Source organism: Lynx rufus, unplaced genomic scaffold (assembly GCF_022079265.1).
Source record: "Lynx rufus isolate CCGP_SWC_20201006 ecotype Redwood Valley unplaced genomic scaffold, mLynRuf1.p SCAF_4, whole genome shotgun sequence".
NCBI lineage: Eukaryota > Metazoa > Chordata > Mammalia > Carnivora > Felidae > Lynx > Lynx rufus.
This window is the reverse complement of record NW_025814856.1, coordinates 28,776,787-28,797,520: the sequence shown is the minus strand read 5'-3', so window position 1 is coordinate 28,797,520 and position 20,734 is coordinate 28,776,787. Positions and strand designations below refer to the sequence as shown.

At 42.5% G+C, this 20,734-nt stretch overlaps 1 protein-coding gene across 1 annotated transcript in view; it reads right to left on the bottom strand.

The window, feature by feature from the left end:
- Positions 1-20,440, bottom strand: part of PTPRG (protein tyrosine phosphatase receptor type G) — a 578,709-nt gene extending 558,269 nt beyond the window's left edge. Inside the window, exon 1 of the mRNA XM_047095189.1 lies at positions 20,335-20,440. Coding sequence (XP_046951145.1) covers positions 20,335-20,440 — 106 coding nt within the window. The remainder of the gene's footprint in view (positions 1-20,334) is intronic.
- Between the last annotated feature and the right edge of the window lie 294 nt (positions 20,441-20,734).

Genomic DNA, 20,734 nt, shown 5'->3' with positions numbered 1-20,734 from the left:
CTGAGCCAGCCAGGTACCCCAAAAGGGCAGAGTTCTTGAAGGGCCGTGAGGTCATTTACATTGAACACAGTGATCACTCCAAGCAACAACAAAGCAGGGGATGGGCAGAGAATCAAGTCTTCAAAAGAGAATACTATCAAAAGGAATAGAGTGAGGATCACTTGACCCAATCTTAAGACTGGTAATACAGCTCCAGTAATCAAGACTGTGCGGTATTAGGACACAAAGAGACACAAAGATCAATGGAACAGAATAGAGAGCCTAGAAAGAGACCTGCACAGCACAGACAACTGAGTTTTGACAAAAGTGCAAAAAGCAATTCAATGGAAGAAGGACAGTCTTTTTTAAATCAAATGATGCTCTACAGAGCAATTGAATGTCCTCAGGCAAAATAGAAAGAATCTTGACCTAAACCTCATACCTTATTACAAATACTAACTCAAAATGGATCATAAATTTTAATGTATAATGTAGAACTATAAAACTTTTAGGGGATTGAATAGGAGGAAATCTTCTGGACCAGGGGCTCAGTGAAGAGTTCTCAGAGAGGACACCAAAAGCAGGATCCAGACAGGAAGAAACGAGTAAATTACGCTTTATCAAAAATAAGAACTTCTGTCCCGTAAAGAGCCTTGTTGATGGGATGAGGAGACAGGATACAGACTGAGAAAACTATCTGCAAACCACATATTCGGTAGGAAACTACTATCTAGACTATATGGAGAACTCTCTTACTCTCTTTACTAAACAGTAAAAAAAAAAAAAAAAAGAAAAAGAAAAAGAAAAACCCAATGAGAAACTGAGCAAGGGACATGAAGATACATGAATATTCAGAATATTCAGCATCATTATCCATCAGGGAAATGCAAACTGAGACCACAATGAGCTCTGACTGCACACCTGTCAGAATAGCTAAAATAAAAAACAGTGGCCCCCACTAACATCTTATGGGAATGCAGAAAAGCTAGATCTCTCATACATTGAGGTGAGCCCATAGAATGGTACAGGTATTCTGGAAAAGAGTTTCTTAAAAACAAACAAACAAACAACAACAACAACAACAAAAAAAAAAACCCATGCATTTACTACGTGACCCAGCAATTATACTGCCTGGTATTTATCCCAGAAAAGTGAAAACTAATGCCCATTCAAAAAACTCTGCATCACTATTAATAACTGACTTTGTTTTGAAACAAGTGGAAAAAAACAAAACCTCCCTCAAAAGGTGAGCGGTTATAGAAATGGTGGTGTGCCCGTGCCAAGAAATACCTCTAAAATAAGACTGAGGAACTACTGGTGCCCCCAACAATGGGGACAGAGGTCAGGGACTTTATGCTGAGAAAAAAAAGCCAACATTGGGGGGAGTGGGCAGTGCCTGGGTGGCTCAGTCCAGTTGAGCCTCTGACTGTTGATTTTGGCTCAGGTCACGATCCCAGGTTTGTGGGCTTGAGCCCTGCATTAGTCTCCATGCTGAGCGTGGAACCTGCTTAAGATTCTCTGTCCCTCTCCATCTGCCCTTCTTCCCCACACACATTGTCTCTCTCTTTCTCTCTAAAAAATAAAGTAAAATGAATCTTAAAAAAAAAAAAAAAGCCAACATCACTAACACCTCACCATTAGGGAAAAATAAATCAAAACCACAATGAGGCATCACCTCACACCTGTCAGAAAGGTTATTACCCAAAAAGCAAGAACTAACAACTGTTGATGAGGACACAGAGAAGAGGGAATCCTCGTGCACTCTTGGTGGGAATATAAATTGGTGCAGCTCACTCTGGAAAACAGTATGGAGGTTCCTCAAAAAATTAAAACTAGAACTACCCTATGATCCACTAATTCCACTTCTAAGTAATTGCCTGAAAAAAAGAAAAAAAACTGACTTGAAAAGAACTGTGCACCTCTTTGTCCATTGCAACATTAGTTATTTACAATAGCCAAGATACGGAAGCAACCCCAAAAGAAGAATGAATAAAGATGTGGTACATGCACACAATGGAATATTACTTGGACATAAAAAAGAAAGAAATCTTGCCATTTGTGACAATATGGTTGGACCTACATCATATCATGCTAAGTGAAATAAGTCACACACAGAAACACAAATTATAATGCCTTCATTTATAAGTAGAATCTGAGAAACAAAACCAACAAAATAAAACACAGACTTGGGGTGAGGGGGGATAGATGAAATAGGTGAAGGGGATTAAGAAGTATATAATCTTCTAGTTATAAAATAAATTAAGCCATGGAGATGTAATGTACAGCACAGGGAATATAGTCAATATTGTTGTTACAACTCTGTATGGTAACAGATGGTAATTAGACCTATTGTGGTGACCATTTCATAATGTATATGAAATAGAATCACTAACACTGTATACCTGAAACTAATATATTATTGTGTGTCAATTATTCTTTTTAAAGAAAGGGGGCGAAAAAGCAAATCTCAAAAGGTCACATACTAGGGGCACCTGCGTGGCTCAGTCAGTTAAGTGTCTGACTCTTCATCTTGGCTCAGGTCATGATCTCCTGGGTTTGTGAGTTCGAGCCCCATGTCAGGCTCTCCCTTGACAGCATCGAACCTGCTTGAGATTCTGTCTCCGTCTCTCTGCACCCATCCCTCACTCTCTCTTCTCTCTCTCAAAATAAATAAATAAACATTTTTTAAAAAGGTAACATACTGTATGATTTGATGTATGTAACACTCTTAAAATGACAGAATTATATAAAAAAGACTAGTGGATGCCACCAATTAGAGATGGGAGAGGAAGGAAGGGGATTGTGATTATAACGGGGTAAAATGAGGGAAATCTTTGCAGTGATGGCATCATTCTGTATAATTTCTTTTTACATTTCTCTTATTGAAACATAGTTGACAGACAAGGTTAGATCAGTTTCAGGTGTCAACACAGTGATTCGAAGAACGTACATGCAATGCTCACCACGATAAGGAATCATTCTGTATCTTGATTTCAGTGATGGGTACATCAATCCATGCATTAGTTTCAGGTGTACAACAGACGGATTCGACAATTCTATATGCAATGCTCACTGGACAAGGAACCGTTCTATATCTCGATTTCAGGAATGGATACACCAATAAACACATGCGATAAAATGGCACATTACTGTACACACACATTGTACCACGTCAAACTCCTGGTTTTGATAATGTGCTACAATCACAAAAGATGGAACCAATGATGGAAAGTGGGTAAACAGTACATGAGACCTCTTTGTACCACGTTTGCACCTTTCCATCAATCTAGAATTATTTTAAAACTAGAAGTTAAAAAAGGAAGACCTGGGTGGCTCAGTTGGTTGAGTGTCCGACTAGATTTTGGCTCAGGTTATGATACGAAGGTCATGGGATTGAGCCCCGCGTTGGGCTCTGAGCAGAGTGTGGAGCCTGCTTGGGATTCTCCCTCCACAGCCCCCCCTCCTCCGTGCATGTACATGCTTGCACTCTCTCTCGCTCTCCAAAAAAATAAAAAATAAGAAGTTACAAAAGGAGAATACTTTAGACAATCTAACAAGAGCCATAATTTTTGCTTTCCAGCCAAACCATTTTAATGACTTCACATGGAAATAAGGAAATCATACCGGGAGAAATATATGTTACAGACAATAAGACCATGAGAGTTCCCACCCGTTTCTTGTTCTGCCCCAAATTTACACACACATCCCACTTACTATAGTCATTTGTGGGAGGGGGCGGGGGTGGGACAGCAGGTGAAGGTCAGCAACTTCTTAGAAAGATATCCCCACAGATAATCTCATCATGAAAATTAACAATGTGATAGAGAAAAAAGTGGAAAAGCCACCATGATTTTAAATGTGTAATTTCCTGTTGATCATCTGATAAAATACTTGAGAAATAAAACAAGAGTTTGTTAACCCACATTACCAGGCCTTTGAACAATGTACCAATTAAGGAACAGATCATATCATTTCTAAAACAAAGACATTTCCTGAAAAGAAAGGAAAGAGCAAAACCATAGTCCCAAATATTTGGCCTAGGGTGAATACCAAATAGTTCTAACATGGGGACAGATTACAAAACCATCTCCTGGAAAGTAATCATCCACATCTGCCCACCCCCACGAACCCCCTCCCCAAACAATCCTTTAGAAATTCCTTTTCTAGGGTGCCCGGGTAGCTCAGTCAGTTAAGCATCCGACTTCAGCTCAGGTCATGATCTCACAGTCCGTGAGTTAAGAGCCCCGCATAGGTCTCTGTGCTGACAGCTCGAAGCCTGGAGCCTGCTTCAGATTCTGTGTCTCCCTCTCTCTCTGCCCCTCCCCTGCTCATGCTCTGTCTCTCTCTGCCTCAAAAATAAATAAAAACATTAAAAAAAAATTTAAAGAAATTCCTTTTCTATCTCTCAACTCATCCAAATTAAAGTGCCGCTGTCATAACTCCAAAATGCGGGCTGGTACCTTTTATATAGTTCTTAAGAACAGAAAATAAAACATTTATTCATATACTCACAATTAAATAACTATGTATTAAGCATCGGTGTGCCAGACAGTATACTAAATCTTAAAAAAGGAAAAAGCAATCTGTTTAAAGTTTTAAAGTTTCACCAAAATAAACAGACTTAATGTTAAAATATTCGCCATTATTAATTACCCAATGATACCAACAGTTTCCCTTTGAAGTTGTGATCATTATAACTTAAGAGAAAACGGGTGTATGAATTTGATGTTGACTTTCATATCTCATACAGTTGCTTAGAATTTGAAACATGCAGGGGAGACCCTTTGCAAACAGGGCTCCAAAAACACAACTCAAATTCCAGCACGTGGGTCAGATGCCCGTCCTGTATCTGCTCCCCACCCTTACCTGCCCTGCTTCCTCCTCCAGATCAGAACCCACATTCAGTCCTGATGGCCCCTCCACTCAGCTGTGAGCCTCAAGAGGGCTGCCTCAATTCACAGCACCAGGTAAGTAGCCCAAATGGGTCAAACCTAACCCCCTCTCTGCAGGTCTGGATGAGACACTTGGGGTAGCTCCATCTTGCCACCTTGGGCAGAACCTTCTGAGGACAAATCTGGTGCACAGATGACAGAGCAGAAATCTGAAAACCACCTGAGTTCTCAGTGGAGGTGGTTGGCCACTGATGCCTGGAAATCTGCTACCTCCAGATCTCTACTACAGATGATAACATTTCTCTTTCCTCATCACTCAGAGTTGGGTCTCTCCTTGCTTGCAGCTGACAGCATCAGAAGTAACACATGGGTCTTGCTTACAAGGCCGCCCTACCCAGTGTGTGGTCTCTGTGGGTTTTAACAAAACTAAGTCTTCCAGGCACTTCCTAACTTAGGGAAATATACATGGCATGGCATGGCCATGGCATGGCATTAAATATGAAAAACAGAACACAAAACATGTCCTAAAATGTAACAGTCATCTTCTTAATTTTTAATGACTGCATAATATCCCATCACGTGATAGTCAAGCCCAGCATCAGATGATGTGGTAACGTGTGTGAGCTAAAACTGGTAACTCTTCTGGACACTTCTCTGCCATCTGCCAAGATAAAACCCCAATAACTTTGTTTGTCAACTACACAGTGTCTCTGAAGTGAAAGGCACAGCCTTGAGTTTCTAGACACCTCTACAGCTAGAGATAGCTCAAACTCGGTGGCTTAAATTGAAGCCTTGTATCCTTAAATTCATTATCAAATCTCAAATGGTTAGCAGTACAATCAAATCTGATGACCCTCTATTACTTAAAGCACTAAAACAATTCAGTTGCAGTTCCAATGTAGGCATCCAACTGGAAAAGTAACCAATACTCCATGAATCTCAGACAGTGGTCAGTGACCAGGAACAGAAATGTACGATAATTCCAGCTAGGAAAGAATCAAGACTGAAGGTAAAATCTGATGCAAGTTTATTATGCCTGGCTGAATTTACAATGTAGTTGAAAGGCAAGAAGAAGTTAAATAATCCTGTAAGACAATCACCAGAGAGAGGTCTGATTAAGTGCCTAGCAAACAGAATAGACAATGAATTAAAATTACGAGCAAGAAGAGTGGACTTAAAGAGATCACAGGTAAAATACTTAAATAATCAAGGCCAACACAGCAGAAACAAGTGACAAATCTAATTGGCTAAGTTATAGCAGCCAGTACCATGCAACTGGATACTTCAAAAGCCTCTAATTGCATTTCCCAATGACTGGGATTAATCCACAAAAGGAGGTTGGCATTAGACATCTAGCTACGTTAGATGTGCTGGTTTCACTTCCGATATTGTTTTCATTCGCTCAGCTAGTGCTCACTTCATGCATGAGTTGTATAGACTGCAGTGAAAGCAACCGACAAAGTCCCTACCATCCAAACCTCATCGATGAGGTCAGATCTCAGGATAACTGTAGCCCTTGAAGTGAAAAAAAAGTGGCAAGGGATGTGAGGGGGTCTTCCGAAGTGCTGGCGACATTCTGTTTCTTGATCTGGGGACTGGTTACATGGGTGTGTTCAAACTGTAATCATTCACCGGGCAGTTCACTATCACATCTGCACTTTTCCATATGCATGTTACCAACTCAATAAAAATGAACAAGAAATCCCTCTGCCATCATGGTGCTTTACATTCTAAGGGGAGTAGAGGTGCACAGAAAAAAAAAAAAAAACGAATGAGCTAAATTAAAGTAAAATATATGGAATGCCAAACTGTGCTCTGGTGAAAGAAATAACCAGGGAGAGGCGATAGACCAAGTCAGGAATGGGCTATAATCTGAGACAGGGTGGCCAGAGACGGCCTTACAAAAACCTGACATCTGCGCAGAGACCCACAGGCAGTCAAGAACAAAGCATGGCAGCCTCTGGGAAAAGAATACGCCAGGCAAAGGGAAAAGTAGTTACAAAATACGGAGGTAGGTGTGCATCTGAGAAGTGGGAGGAAGAACGAGAAGGCCAGTGTGGCTGCAGCAGAGCGAGCGAGGGGCAAAGGTGAAAGATGTCAAGGTACTTACTGGATGCTCCCGTAAGAACTCTAGCATGAGAAGAGGGATGTCAATCAGGAGTGGCAAGATCTGTGCTAACAATCTCACAATACTCTGCTAGCTAGTGAGCCCAACAGCAACACAAACCCATTTGTTTTTAATAATACAGATCAAGTGTCCTATTGAGAGCACCACACACATTAGCGTGCTTACGAGAAACCCAGAGGCTCCCCGTTTAGAATCAGTTCATTAGGCCCACTTACTTATCCACTTAGTTGATAAATGAGAGTCAGAGAACCAACATCAAAACACATGTTCTCTGACTCTGGGTTTCTATTTTTTTCCCACTAAAAGTGCTGGCTGTTAGTTTTCTTTGATATAGTTATTCCACAAGTATTTAGAGAAGCCCTACTACGTGCCCAGCAGACATAAATTATAAGGTGGAAGGTACTGGGCCTCCGTATCAACAAGCCACTTGATTCAAGGAGTTCAGAGTTGTTACCAGAGGAACAGGTACCTGGAAGGGGCACGTGACTCTGAGCTTGAGGCATGAAGGAAGGCTTCCTGGAGGAAGTGATGATAGCCAAGACGAGGCCCACAAGACAAATGGCTTGGTGTAAGAGAGGCCAGAGAAAAACCATAGCACATGGCTTGGCACAAAATAAGTGATCAACCTAAATGATGACAACTGCTAGCTGGACCACCACGTAACTTCAAAATCCCTACTCCTACCAGCCCATATAACGCTGGTGAGCTACGCTGAGATTACTCAAACATCTTTCTATAACTGGTTGATGATTGGCATTACTTCCAAGGAACAGAATCTCTAATTATGACTCCCCTATTTTGGAACCTGTGATCCTTTAGGGCAGTGATTAGTTTGACCCTGTGTAGAGAAAGAGTTTGCCGTACATATTAAAGGGAAAATGAGTCAATGGATTAGAAAACCTGTTGGATACATTTCAGACAGATAAATCAACAAGTAATCCTTGTGCCAGGCAAAACGGGCTCACGGGGTAGCCAGAGAGATGTTTCAGGAGAGCAGGATTTCTGACATTTGGGGCAGGACAACATCTCATCGGGGTGGGGATGCTGGGAGGGGTCCATCCTGTACACTGCAGGATATACAGCAGCATTGCTGGCCTCCACCTACTAGGTGCCGTTAGCCAGCCCCTCCCCTAGAGATGTGACAACATGTCAAGATATTGCCAGACCTCCTTAGTAAAAAAATGCCCCCCAGTGGAGAAGCACTGCAGTGGAGAGGAAACCACAGACCTTTTGTAGTGCTGGAAGGAATACTAGGAAGCACGGAAGCATGCAAAGGGAGAATGTGCTGCACTTCCTGCCCCATGACGCCTTTGCATCATTCTACAAAGAACTGGAAAAGTGACGATCAGAGAACTCAACCCAATGGTTAGCCCCACTTTTCCTAAGCCTTACACACACACTGACTCAATGCAGAGACAAGACTTCAGATCTGGAATGGTGAACCTGCCATGAGGAGGAAACGGGATAAGAGGCTGAGAAGGGGAAAACGGGTATGGAATCACAACGGGATGAGTGGGTACCCCACAGATTTATTCCACCTCCTCCTGCTTCCCTTCCTCTGCCACTTCCAAAGAGGCCACCAAAGACCCTACCTCAGGCTCCACTATGGAAGACAAGGAGGCATGGGGGCCCAGAAGAGCCTACAGCAGCTAGGCCAGACAGCAGGGCCCGAGCTCTGAGGATGCCACTCTCCAGATGCTTTGAAAGGAAAGGCTCTACACCTCAGTCATCCCCATAGCCTCTGGTCAATGCCCAAGGCTGCAGGTACTTGGTAACTGCTAGAGAATACTGGAATCTTTATTCTAATGAAAGAAACTAACTCCAGGGCCACTCCTCGATTATACCTTCATGTACACAAGTCAACAGACAAATTCCTTCCTAAAGATTTCCGTGATTCATACTCTATTGCCCTTTTTTCTCCCTCTCTCTGGTAAGATTTTATGGTTCAATAGCAGGAAAAGCAACACAGTGTTTCACATATGGAATCCTTGCTGTTTGAGAAAGCTTTCATGAGAGCCAAAGTGGAAATCCTTGCCTAAAATGAGGTTTAGGGATTTTCATGGCTTTTAGTAAACCAGGTGATGGCTGGTACCTGTACCACTCATGAGGGATCATTAGGGACAATTTATGAAGCCAACAAAGCTATAACCAGGTAGGGATTCAATGTGGATTGCTTATCCCCTTTCAACTTAAGACCCAAACTTCAAATTCACTGTGTGCATCACGATTCAATGACTGCTTGAAGTCAACAGCATTGAAATCCATGCTTCTATTACAAATGGGAAAGGACGTGAGGTGACAGAGCGCCAAGCCAAAAGGTTATCACAACCTTGCTGCAAAATCTGGCTCCCCTTGGTGAGCTCATCAAGCTGCCCTATTGAGTCTCTGGGACACTTCAGTTCCCTCTGCTTCCAGAATGCCCTGGTATCTAATTGCCAAAGAAAAGCTACTAAGTCACGGGAGCACTGAGCTTGGTACCCAAGCTGCTATTTGAGGCACACCGAATTTCCCTGGTTTATTTCAAAGCAACAGAGACACTGGCAAAATTTCCACCTTCCCGCCTTCCTTTCAACCCCAATAATTAATATGAAAACAGCCATGAGTTTTAAAACTAAAGGACAGTACCAAACACCCTTTTAACTTGCTAATGCCAAAAATGCATTCAAGAAGAGATGTCACATGGGTCCCCATCTTCTTGAGCATGCAGTACAAATCTACCTGGCATTTTTCATTGCACCTTCTAGAATGTCCTATTACAGTGGGCTAGAGCAAAATGTAGTTAAGGATAACAAGTAATGCATTAACAAATTCTTTCCTGAATATAACAGATCAACACTAGGAGAAGGAATTTGGTATTTCAAAATTGGTGATGACTTCCTGAGTCTTATTTTTTTTACAAATTGTGTTTGGGTCAAACAAGAGCTAACATATTCTAATACCTATAAGAAAACACAAACCACTCCTTACAGTAACATCTACTATAAAAGTCAAATATACGGGGGCACCTGGGTGGCTCAGTCAGTTAAGCATCCAACTTTGGTTCAGGTCATGATCTCACAGTTCGTGAGTTCAAGCCACACATCAGGCTTTGTGCTGACAGCTCAGAGCCTGAAGCCTATTCATATTCTGGGTCTGCCTCTCTCTCTGCCCCTCCCCGGCTCACACTGTCTCTCTCTCTCAAAAATAAACAAATATCTGGGGCGCCTGGGTGGCTCCGTCAGTTGGGCGTCCAACTTCAGCTCAGGTCATGATCTCGCAGTTCGTGAGTTCAAGCCCCGCATCGGGCTCTGTGCTGACAGCTCAGAGCCTGGAGCCTGTTTTGGATTCTGTGTCTCCCTCTCTATCTGCCCCTCCCCCACTCACACTCTGTCTCTGCCTTTCTCAAAAATAAATGTTAAAAAGAAACTTTGTTTAAATACATAAATGAACATTTTAAAAAAGTAAAGTATACATCAATTTACAGTTCGTCGGAAAACATAAAAGTGATTTTGAGTTCCCATAGGCAAGCTCTGGTTCTCTTGCCTTTGGCCCTGAGAATTTGGACCTTGGTTTCCTCATCTCTAAAATGGGGATAGTAACTGTTTGCACCTCACAGCATCATGGTCAGGATTATGCATGACATTTAAGAAGCACTTAATCATAACCATTACTATTATTATTACTATTCTTCTTTCCTTTGGGCAATCAGAGATTAATCACAAGAAGCAGAGAAAAATATGGACTGTTGAATTTGAGAGGCACAAAAACTTTTCATGGCGTGGGATTCTAAGGAACATTTATGAAAAGTGGACGAGAGCACCAATATTTCTCTTGCAATAGGGCTGGAAGGGTTAAAGAAAGAAATAAGTCACCGAAATAGGTTATGGAATCTATGTCCCTGGGAATTTTTATAAACAGATTATGCAGATATTTTTACAAGAGGGTTTAAAGCACAGTCTGCCTTTTAGCCAATAAAATGCTGTAACTACAGGACACTCCACAACCCAATAGCAAGAATAGATGGTGACCACATACATAGGAGAGTAATAAATATACCATTTTCTTTATGAGAAGGAACGATGGTTTGTTTATATATCCAAGGGTTCCTGACTTAAATAATAATAATCTACATGCTTACAAAATATACCGCTTTCCCATAGGGTAGATGATCTCATGTTCTGCTGTGCTTTGTAATAAGAAATTGATTTCTCTCTTCTAGTGGAGACATATCCTTGATGAACACCAAAATTCACTGTCGTACAAAGATATTAGGACTCTACGAGTAAATTATTCATAAAGAAAACCCATAAAATTACCGCAAAATAGCACTTCAGAGGCAGACACATACCTCCGCAGGGTTCAAGATGATGTGAGACCCTCAGACTTGAGACATGAGCCCCAATTCTGGGAAAAAAAGCAAATAACCCATTCCCTAAAGAGTTATAAAGGGCAGAAGAGGGGCAGGTGGCGGTGAATGCAAAGCCATTTCTCCAGCTTCTACGTGCTCCTGGCCTCCACCCCCACAGCGAGGGCCCTCTCCACCTATAATGTCATTACGTCCCTCTCATCTCTTATGTACTGCATGGCAGGCAGGCAGTGAGGATCTGGAGACCACTGGATGGACTCATAAATACAGAAACAGCACTCCCTTCTACATGGTGGAGAATTAAGCACCAAAAAGAAAAAACGACCTTTGGTGGGAAACTAGTATTCACTCCATTCCATCTCCTATTTTGAAAGAACCCCGTGGTGTGATCACCTGTTGTCACCCTCTTCTCTTTTTTTTTGAGATATTTTATCTTTAAGGATTCTCTACACCCAAGGTGGGGTGTGAACTCACGACCCCGAGATCAAGTGTCGCATGCTCCACCGACTGAGCCAGCCCGGCACCCCTTCTGTCTTCCTCTTCTATTTAGCTCCCTTTTATTTCTCCTTTGGTGCTCAGCATCCACCCCACTTCCTCCCAGAAGCTTCCATTCCATTTTGGAAAAGCATGCTTCCTTCACTGAAGTCAACCCAGGTGGGTATGCTCCCATTACAGGAACTGGACACCAAGGGGTCAGGACACATGGACCTATGCTCCACCAAGTGGACACCCTGCTCTCATGCCACCACTGAATCACCAACGAGCTCCGTAAGGAGAAAAGACAAGGCTGGAGATCACAGTTCCCTGTGGTGCGAGTTGCACCTCTGAGCAGACTTCCCGTTGCCCAGCCTCTGGACATTTCTTTGCTCCTTGCCCACGACCTCTCCATTGCATGAGCATGTGATAACCTTCCACAGAACTCCAGTTGACTTAACCTGCCCAGATATGGTTTCTGTTGTTCGAAGCAAAGAAAACAAACAAAAAATCCAAAGTAATCCTTGCAAACAAGTGATCTATTTACTTATATTTAGGTGAAGACACTAGTCGTAGAAAATACCAAAACAACAGTGGCTAAAACAAGATAATGGGTTACTTCTCTCTACCATTAATCAAGTGCAAGGATGGGGAGGTCTGGAGGTGGTGAGACAATCCACAGTAACAAGTTTCATGTGGCACCTTTAATACCTTAGGAAAAGTTACCCCTCTGGGTGAAAGCAGCCCTGTAGGTACAAGGCTTAGCAAGCACATGATGCTTTTGTAGAAAGTAAGGCCCAACATTTCTCCAGACACACACCTCAGGAAGCACAGCCCGGATTGAATTTCAGCCCCTTAATCAACCTTTCAGTGTGTATACACACACATACACACACACTATATGTATGCAACTATATATACACACATATATACACATACACATATACACAAACACATATTACAGTCTACCCAGACTACTTCTATCTTTGTGTCTCTGCCATTTCTGTACATAATACCGACCTCCATTCCAACCAACAAGAAGAAAGAAAGAATTAAAGACATGCTTCTTGCCCTTTAAGGAAACTTCCTAGACATTGCATGCCATTTCCACTTATATCCCATCAGCCAAAATTTAAATCATACAGAACTACAGAGGCTAAAGGCTGGATTTTATTCCATGCAGCTTTGTGTCTACCTAGAAAAACTGAGCTCTTATTGTTGAGAAGGAAGAGAAGAAAATCAGCAATCTTTAGTCCACTAACCAAGGGTCAGTTAATACACAGATATATGACAAAAGGTAGGCTGTGGCCTCTCCTTGAGGTTTTCAGAAGCAACATAGTTGATACTTCACGAAATATATTAATAGATGTAGCGTCCGTACTTTAGAAAACCAGAAAGAACTCACTAGAAAGGATTTTAGAGATCATTCAGTTCAAATCTCTCATTTGAATATTAATGTTTCATGACATATACCACTTTACACAGATATGGAACACTGTATTTTTAAAATATGGCATTATCATTCATTTGTAACCTACCAATCCTTTGTTAATTATTACAACAAATGCTTTAAAGCCTTTTTAACATTTAAATCATCCATGCAATTAGCACATTGTCTAATAACAAATGGAAATGGGCACATAACTTTTGCAGGCCATTTAATAAGAGTGCGGATGCCTCATTGCCACATAATAGATAAGGTGACCACCTTCTACAAACCAAAAACTGGGGCACTCTTCTGCCATACTCACAGGGATGATGGTAACCACTAATGAATGATGAGGCCAGCTTGTAAAACCTGGGGCTCACTCAACTACTGGTCTTACTGACTTTTACACAAACCAATCCTATTGATTATTACACGCAGGAAGAACCTGAGTATAAATTCCATGGGCAAGTGTTACTTATCTGTCTCTTTCTCTACTAGGTCCCTCATGCCTAACAAAATGCCTGGCTGCTACAGAGACTTAAAAAATATCTGCTGCTTCAAAGAATCTATCAAACTCTGATAGCAACTTAAAGATCCAAACCCAAAGACGTGTCCTAGGAATTTCCAAGACGTTGGAGAATCAAACCAAAGCAAACAACAACAAATACCTGGATGATGAAAGTGGGGGAATTAGAGTGCCAACAGGAATTCCTGAAGGTGGGAAATGTTATTAATCGGCTGCCTGCAAATCCCCCGGAACATCAAGGGACACCATTCTCTCATCTGATTTCCACAGGGTACTTAATAAATTGTCAACACATAACTGATTATAATGTCACCTGCTGCAGCTGATATAGATGATTTCCCTTGCAAGTTTTCGTACCTTTACTACATATATAAGTATGCATAAACAAAGCAAGGCATTATCCTGAGTGGGAAAGGAAGGACTAAAGACATTTAGGAACTTAGCAATTCTCTAGTGTTTTCTCCTTAAAAAAAAAAAAAAATCTCTTGAGCAGCGGTGATAAAAACATTAGCATCTGTCCAATGTGAGTGGTGTGTTTTCTCTATGCAAAATTTTTCCATAGTTCAAATTTTAAAAATAATCATGACAGTTAAACTAGAATCAAAAGCTTTTGCTAGGAAAACAACATTAATAACAATTTACCTAATGAGCCATTTTTTCCCAGAGTAATATGTTTCTAAGCTTGAAAAGAAAGACAGGATTCACATGTGGTTGCCATGGAGGAGGGTGAAGGTGGGATGTGAAGAGAGTAATGGGGACATTATATGATGAACAAGGGTCTAAATGATCGGGGGCCACTTACCAGCCAAGTGACTTTGATGGGAAATTACTTCTCCAGCTCTTAACATGTTCTTAGCTCTCCATTTAGTTGCTTTTAAAATGGAGGTACTATTATCTAACCCCATAGGATTATTTTAAGAGTTTAGCACAGAGACTGACACACAGTAAGTTATCAATAATTGATACCAATTACTACCATTTAAATAAGTAATGGGTTTAAATGTATATAGTCAACCACATTAATGATGGAAATATTTAAGAGGAAAAAGTAAAGTTCTGAAGTATAGCCATCTCCATTTTCATGCAGCTTTTGTCCCCGCATTTTAAAATTCTTCACTGTCAACACAGGAGTGCTCTGCACTTAAGGCACAATTTTGTCATTCTACAAACCTGTGGCTCAAACTTGCAGGGCCTGCTCCTGTCAGTGACTGAAGTGAGACATTTTTGCAGTCACGCGGCCAACATCCATTTCTCCTTCCCATTTCCCTCACTCAGTCAACGCTTGTCATGCGTTCCGAGGAACAGGGGCATCAGGCCCCCTGGGAGATTGTTAAAAATGCCACTGCTCTGGTCCCACTACAGACATCAGGGACAGGGCCCAGTGACGTGTGTTGCCACAAGCCTCGCCATGATTCTGACCCATGCTAATGTTGGAGAACCACTGGCCTACCTGACACTCCCATCTGAGTACAAAGAGTCCTTTTCGGTCTTAGGGAGTTGAGTTAGTAGTCGAGAGCAGGGGTTGCAAAATTTTTTCATAAAGGGCTAAATAGTAAACATCTTTTTTAAATTTATTTACTGAGAGAGAGAGAGAGAGAGAGAGAGAGAGAGAGAGCGCACATGACCAGGGAAGAGAGAGAATCCCAAGCAGGTTCGATGCTGTCAGCACAGAGCCCAACTCGGGGCTTGATCTCAGGAACTGCAAGATCATGACCTGAGGTCGAAATCAAGAGTCGGACTTAACCAACTGAGCCGTCCAGGCACCGCTATATAATAAATATCTTAAGCTTTGCAGGCCAAGAGGCAAAAACCAAGGTTACGTAGTTACTTATGGAATCCTTTAAAATGCAACCATTTAAAAAGGTAAAAATTGGGGCGCCTGGGTGGCACAGTCGGTTAAGCGTCCGACTTCAGCCAGGTCACGATCTCGCGGTCCGTGAGTTCGAGCCCCGCGTCAGGCTCTGGGCTGATGGCTCGGAGCCTGGAGCCTGTTTCCGATTCTGTGTCTCCCTCTCTCTCTGCCCGTCCCCCATTCATGCTCTGTCTCTCTCTGTCCCAAAAATAAATAAACGTTGAAAAAAATAAATAAAAAAATAAATAAAAAGGTAAAAATTAAAAAATAAAATAAAATAAAATAAAAATAAATGATAAATAAGTAAAAGGTAAAAATTACCCCTAGCTGGTGGACTGGAAAAGCAGGTGGCAGGTCACATTGGCTGACCCCTAGTCAGGAGTTGGGACTCAGGCTGACTTTTGTCACCTGCATTTTCTGGTTTATCCCCTTACTGGCTGTATCCCCAACATGCTCCCTTCCCAGGTACCTTAGAGGGCCCATCTGCAAAACGAAGATCATAATAGCTCTGATCCATGGGGCTGTGGGAAGGACTAAACACTGAACGGACTTCCGGCACAAAGGCCCCAGCCCTACAGACGCACGGTGCTCAGGTAACCGACCCGCTGCTGGATGTTTTGCTTTACCTGCAGTCTTCCTACTAGTGTTTACTTCCTTCTGACAGAGTCAGAATCCAAACGTGCCAGACCTTGTGACGATTTCTAAAATTACCCTGTTTGATTTGTATTCTTAGGGCAAGTCAACTCAAAGGTGACTTGGAAATAGCCCCATGAAAAATAGTATGTTCCCCCAAACATCTTTTAAGAAACCCAGACCAGCGGTCTCCATTCAGAATTAAATGTATACATACTATGCAACTTAATTAAAAGAGCCAGCTCATTAGGAAAAGATCTAATGAGCAGAGGTTTGGGGGACTTAAATGTTCTACCTGTTGGTGAATAAAAGTGTCCCTTGGCTTCTGCAGCAGTGAGACAAGTACGAGTGTCTTCTCATTCGTTGTTGATGACAGTAACACAAAGTGACACAGTATTGCCAGGAGGAAAAAAATACACATTAAAGTTTAAAATACCCTAATACTAAGTAAAGTTCTATGTATTTAACCATAGGTAAAAATGCACATGTGCAGGGGCACCTGGGTGGCTCAGCCGGTTAAGCATCCAACTATGGGTTTCAACCCAGGTCATGATCTTGCAGTTTATGAGATCGATCCCCACATCAGGCTCTGCACTAAAAGTGCTGAACCTCCTTGGGATTCTCTCTTTCCCTCCCTCCCTCTCTCTCTCTCTCTCTCTCTCTCTCTCTCTCTGCCCCTCCCTTGCTTGTGCACTCACACGATCTCTCTCAAAATAAACTTTAAATATATAAATATATAGATATAAATGCACACATGCACAAAGATGGATGTATTATGTCTTATGTTTTCACCACAGCATTATTTGTAGTAGCATACAACTACAAACAGCTCTACATGCACTCTATATGCTATGGCATGGCTACATTGGGAATACTATGCAGCCATGAATAAGGGTATGGACATTATTTATGGAATGACCTGTGTAGATCTCCAAGATATATTAAGTACAAAAAAAGTAGGTTGTCTAACAATACACATACAGCTACCTCTTGAACAACACAGGGGTTAGGGACACTGACCGCCCCCCTCACCGCACAGTCAAAACTCGGCACATAACTTTTGACTCCCCAGAAATTTAAGTACAAATAGCCTACTACTCACCAAAAGCCTTACCCACAACATAATAATTAACATATATTTTGTATGTTATATGTATTAGATACTATATTCTTATAACAAAGTTTGCTAGGGAAAATAAAATGTTATCAAGAAAATCATAAGGAAGAGAAAATACATTTACTACTACGGTATATTCATCACAAAAGAGCCACATGTAAGTGAGCACTTGCAGTTCTAACCGATGCTGTTCAAGGGTTAGCTGTGTATCATTCATGTAATATAAAAACTAGACGTTTTCCACACGTAAAACACAGTAAATGCACAAAATTCATTACATCTATCTTTCAAAGGGGTCTAGAATTAGGAGGGGCAGGTCAAGTTTTTCTGTAGTGTTAGAATTTTAAAACCACAATGGATTCATCTACTGTTTTGTAACTAAAAGAAAATAAAAATAATAACACACTGACAGAAATGAGATAAAAACCAAGGAAAGAAATTGACAAAATGCAATTTCTACACTCACTGTCCAAAGCAAGAAATTAGGGGCTCCCTTCACTGACAGCTTTACAGATACAGTACTGCCTGATTATTAGTAGAAGCAACTGGTCAGGGCCTTGACTCGGATTAAAGACGTAGCACATACTGGGCCCTTATTCAATGGGACAACTCCCAGCTGGGTCCTGTGCATTCTTGCATTCTCCCAGGCTTTCTGCTTCCTTTTTTTTTTTTTTTTAATTTTCACAGAGTTGTTCTTTTATTTAATGACAGGGAGCCCCCAATTCTAAAAGCTCTCTTTAACCCTTAGTGCCCAAAGCATTTGAGGACGTCAGTGAATTCCAAGTGTTTAATCTTGCCTGCATTAACGGCTGTCACATTCTGCACTTTCAATCAGCCATCCCTCTCCAGGCCCTGGGGGGTAGGGGAGACACGGGGACTTGCTCTCTTACAACACACCTGCCCACTAGGGCACACAGAAACAATAGGAAACAAAAAGCAAACCAGAGGGACCACATCTTAGGAGCAGGAATATGCCTGTGCACCTGCTATGCCCTCACCAGCCATTTAGAGGAAGGTCAAAAGGACGGGGAAGGGAAAGGAGGGCAGGAGAAAGGAGATAAATGCCCTCAGGAGGGCACCTCCTATATAAGGGGCACCACAGCGTGTGCCCGCCCACCAGTCCCCACTAGGGCGGGCAAATGTGCGATAGCACCGTTCACTAATTCAGCCACCCTTCAACATCATTCCCTGAGTCCCTCCTACATGCAGTAAAACACTGGGGTGGGCCTTTCACCACCTCTTTCTCCCCGCCCTGGGGAAAGAAGGGAAACAACGGACCACTGACTACCTTCCCTAACCCCAAATTTATTCCACATAAACGACTTCTCTATTCCACTGTTACGTCCCTCCTACTTCTTTCGTGACAAAACATCTTTTTCTTTCTAATGCAATGCCAGTGCCAGTAAATGGTTTCTTGGGTTTTTTTTTTTTTTTTTGCTTTACACACCCTTAATGGACAAATTTAAAGGTCAGCTACTTTACATCAGCCCTCAAATTTTATTTTAAACTGGCCCATAAAATCCAAAGCAGGAAACCAAATAACATCCTAGAACAAAGAAATGGAGAATAAAGAAAGAATCAGATCTACCAACCTCCCCCCAACTCCCTCCCCCACCAACCAAACCCACTAGAGACAGTTACTGGACTCACTCCCTAGTGTACAAGAGCTCTCCCAGCAGGGTTACCACCACCTACTCTCCACACCCATCATGGACATCCTCACCAATACAACTCTGAGCCTCAGGCGCCCCCCACCCCTGCACACCACTTCTTAGTTGATACCTCCGGGGTGTGTGGTCATTAACAGGTGAGGAGATAATACCCGGGCTTGCGTCTCGGACACCCAAAGCCCTTCCTGCATGTGTCTTTTATCACCATCCCACTAAGCTCACCCACAGCCTGGCACCTGTGCCCACACCTGCAGCGGGCTAGCGCTCTGGGCAGAGCGGCCTGGCTTTATCATTATTAGCAGGTCCGCACTGAACAAGGACCACGAGAACAGAGCCTGTTCGCAGGAAGCTGGGCTGCAAATGGGCAGGTAGCGGAAACTGTCACATCACAGCAGCCAGGGGCAGGAGCCAGGCAATCGCTATGGTTCTTCAGGAAGCAGGTGGGTATTAATCCTACCTGAATGAATGTAGTTCGTCTCAGAGGGGACATCAATAATTCAGTAAGCAGGGAAGAAAACAGACCTTTGTTACCTGGGTTTTGTTAGCATTTTGTTTTTGTTTCCATCAGTGGGGCATCCGGGAGGAAACTGTGGCGCATTCAAAAAAGTTTTTCTTCAAGGCACTAGTCACCAAGACTTTTTCCAGAGCATTTAGAAAATCGAATTTAACCTAAGGCCAATGGTTCTCAAGGGACGAGGACGGGTAGGGGATGTTACCTCCTCCACGACATTTGGCAATGCCTAGAGACATTTTTGGTTGCTACAAGTGGAGGAATCTAGTGGGGAGAGGCCCAAAATCCTGCCAACCCTCCTACAATGCACAAGACAGTCATCCCAAAACAATACATGACCTGGTCCAAAGTGTCAAACAGTGCCAAGGCTGAGTCACTGCCTTGACTCATTTAAAAACCCCAACCATCCTCAATGGTGGGTACAGTTATTACATATACTTTTTTTTTAAGTGTCTTTATTTTTGACAGAGACAGAGTGTGGGCATGAGCTGGGGGGGTGGGGTGGGGGAGGGGGCAGAGAGAGAGGAAGACACAGAACCCAAAGCAGGCTCCAGGCTCCAAGCTGTCAGTATGGAGCCCGACGCGGGGCTCGAACTCACGAACTGTGAGATCATGACCTGGGCCGAAGTCAGACGCTTAACCGACTGAGCCACCCAGGCGCCCCATTCCGTATACTCTTTTCACAGAAGGACAAACAATATGCAGAGAGAGTTAAATAACTGGCCCAAGTAGACCTGAGATTCCAATCCGGTCTACCTCTAGAACCTACACTACTCACCATCATTATCACCTGACTTCCCAGACAACCGATTTTTGCTCCTCCTCTCCAGCAGCTCTTCACCATAGCTGATTCCTGTTCCCCCGTCCTCCAACCCTAACGTCATTCATAGGAGGGCTGGAGTCTGACTTACTCACTTCTCCATCCTCACAGCACAAGGTTATCTCACAGAGGCAATCCACAGAGATGTTACTTACCACATAACCAAATGTGCCCCCAGCTCATTTTTGTTACAGGGTGACCGCAGAGTACCATGGTCATCTGGACTCTGACGGTATATACCAGCATCCAAACAATAAACCTAACACAATACAAGATTCCTCCTCCAAAACGCAGACAGGTGAGTTTTCATCTAGTATTACAATTGGAAACACCCTTTACAATCAAGGAATCGGGAGGA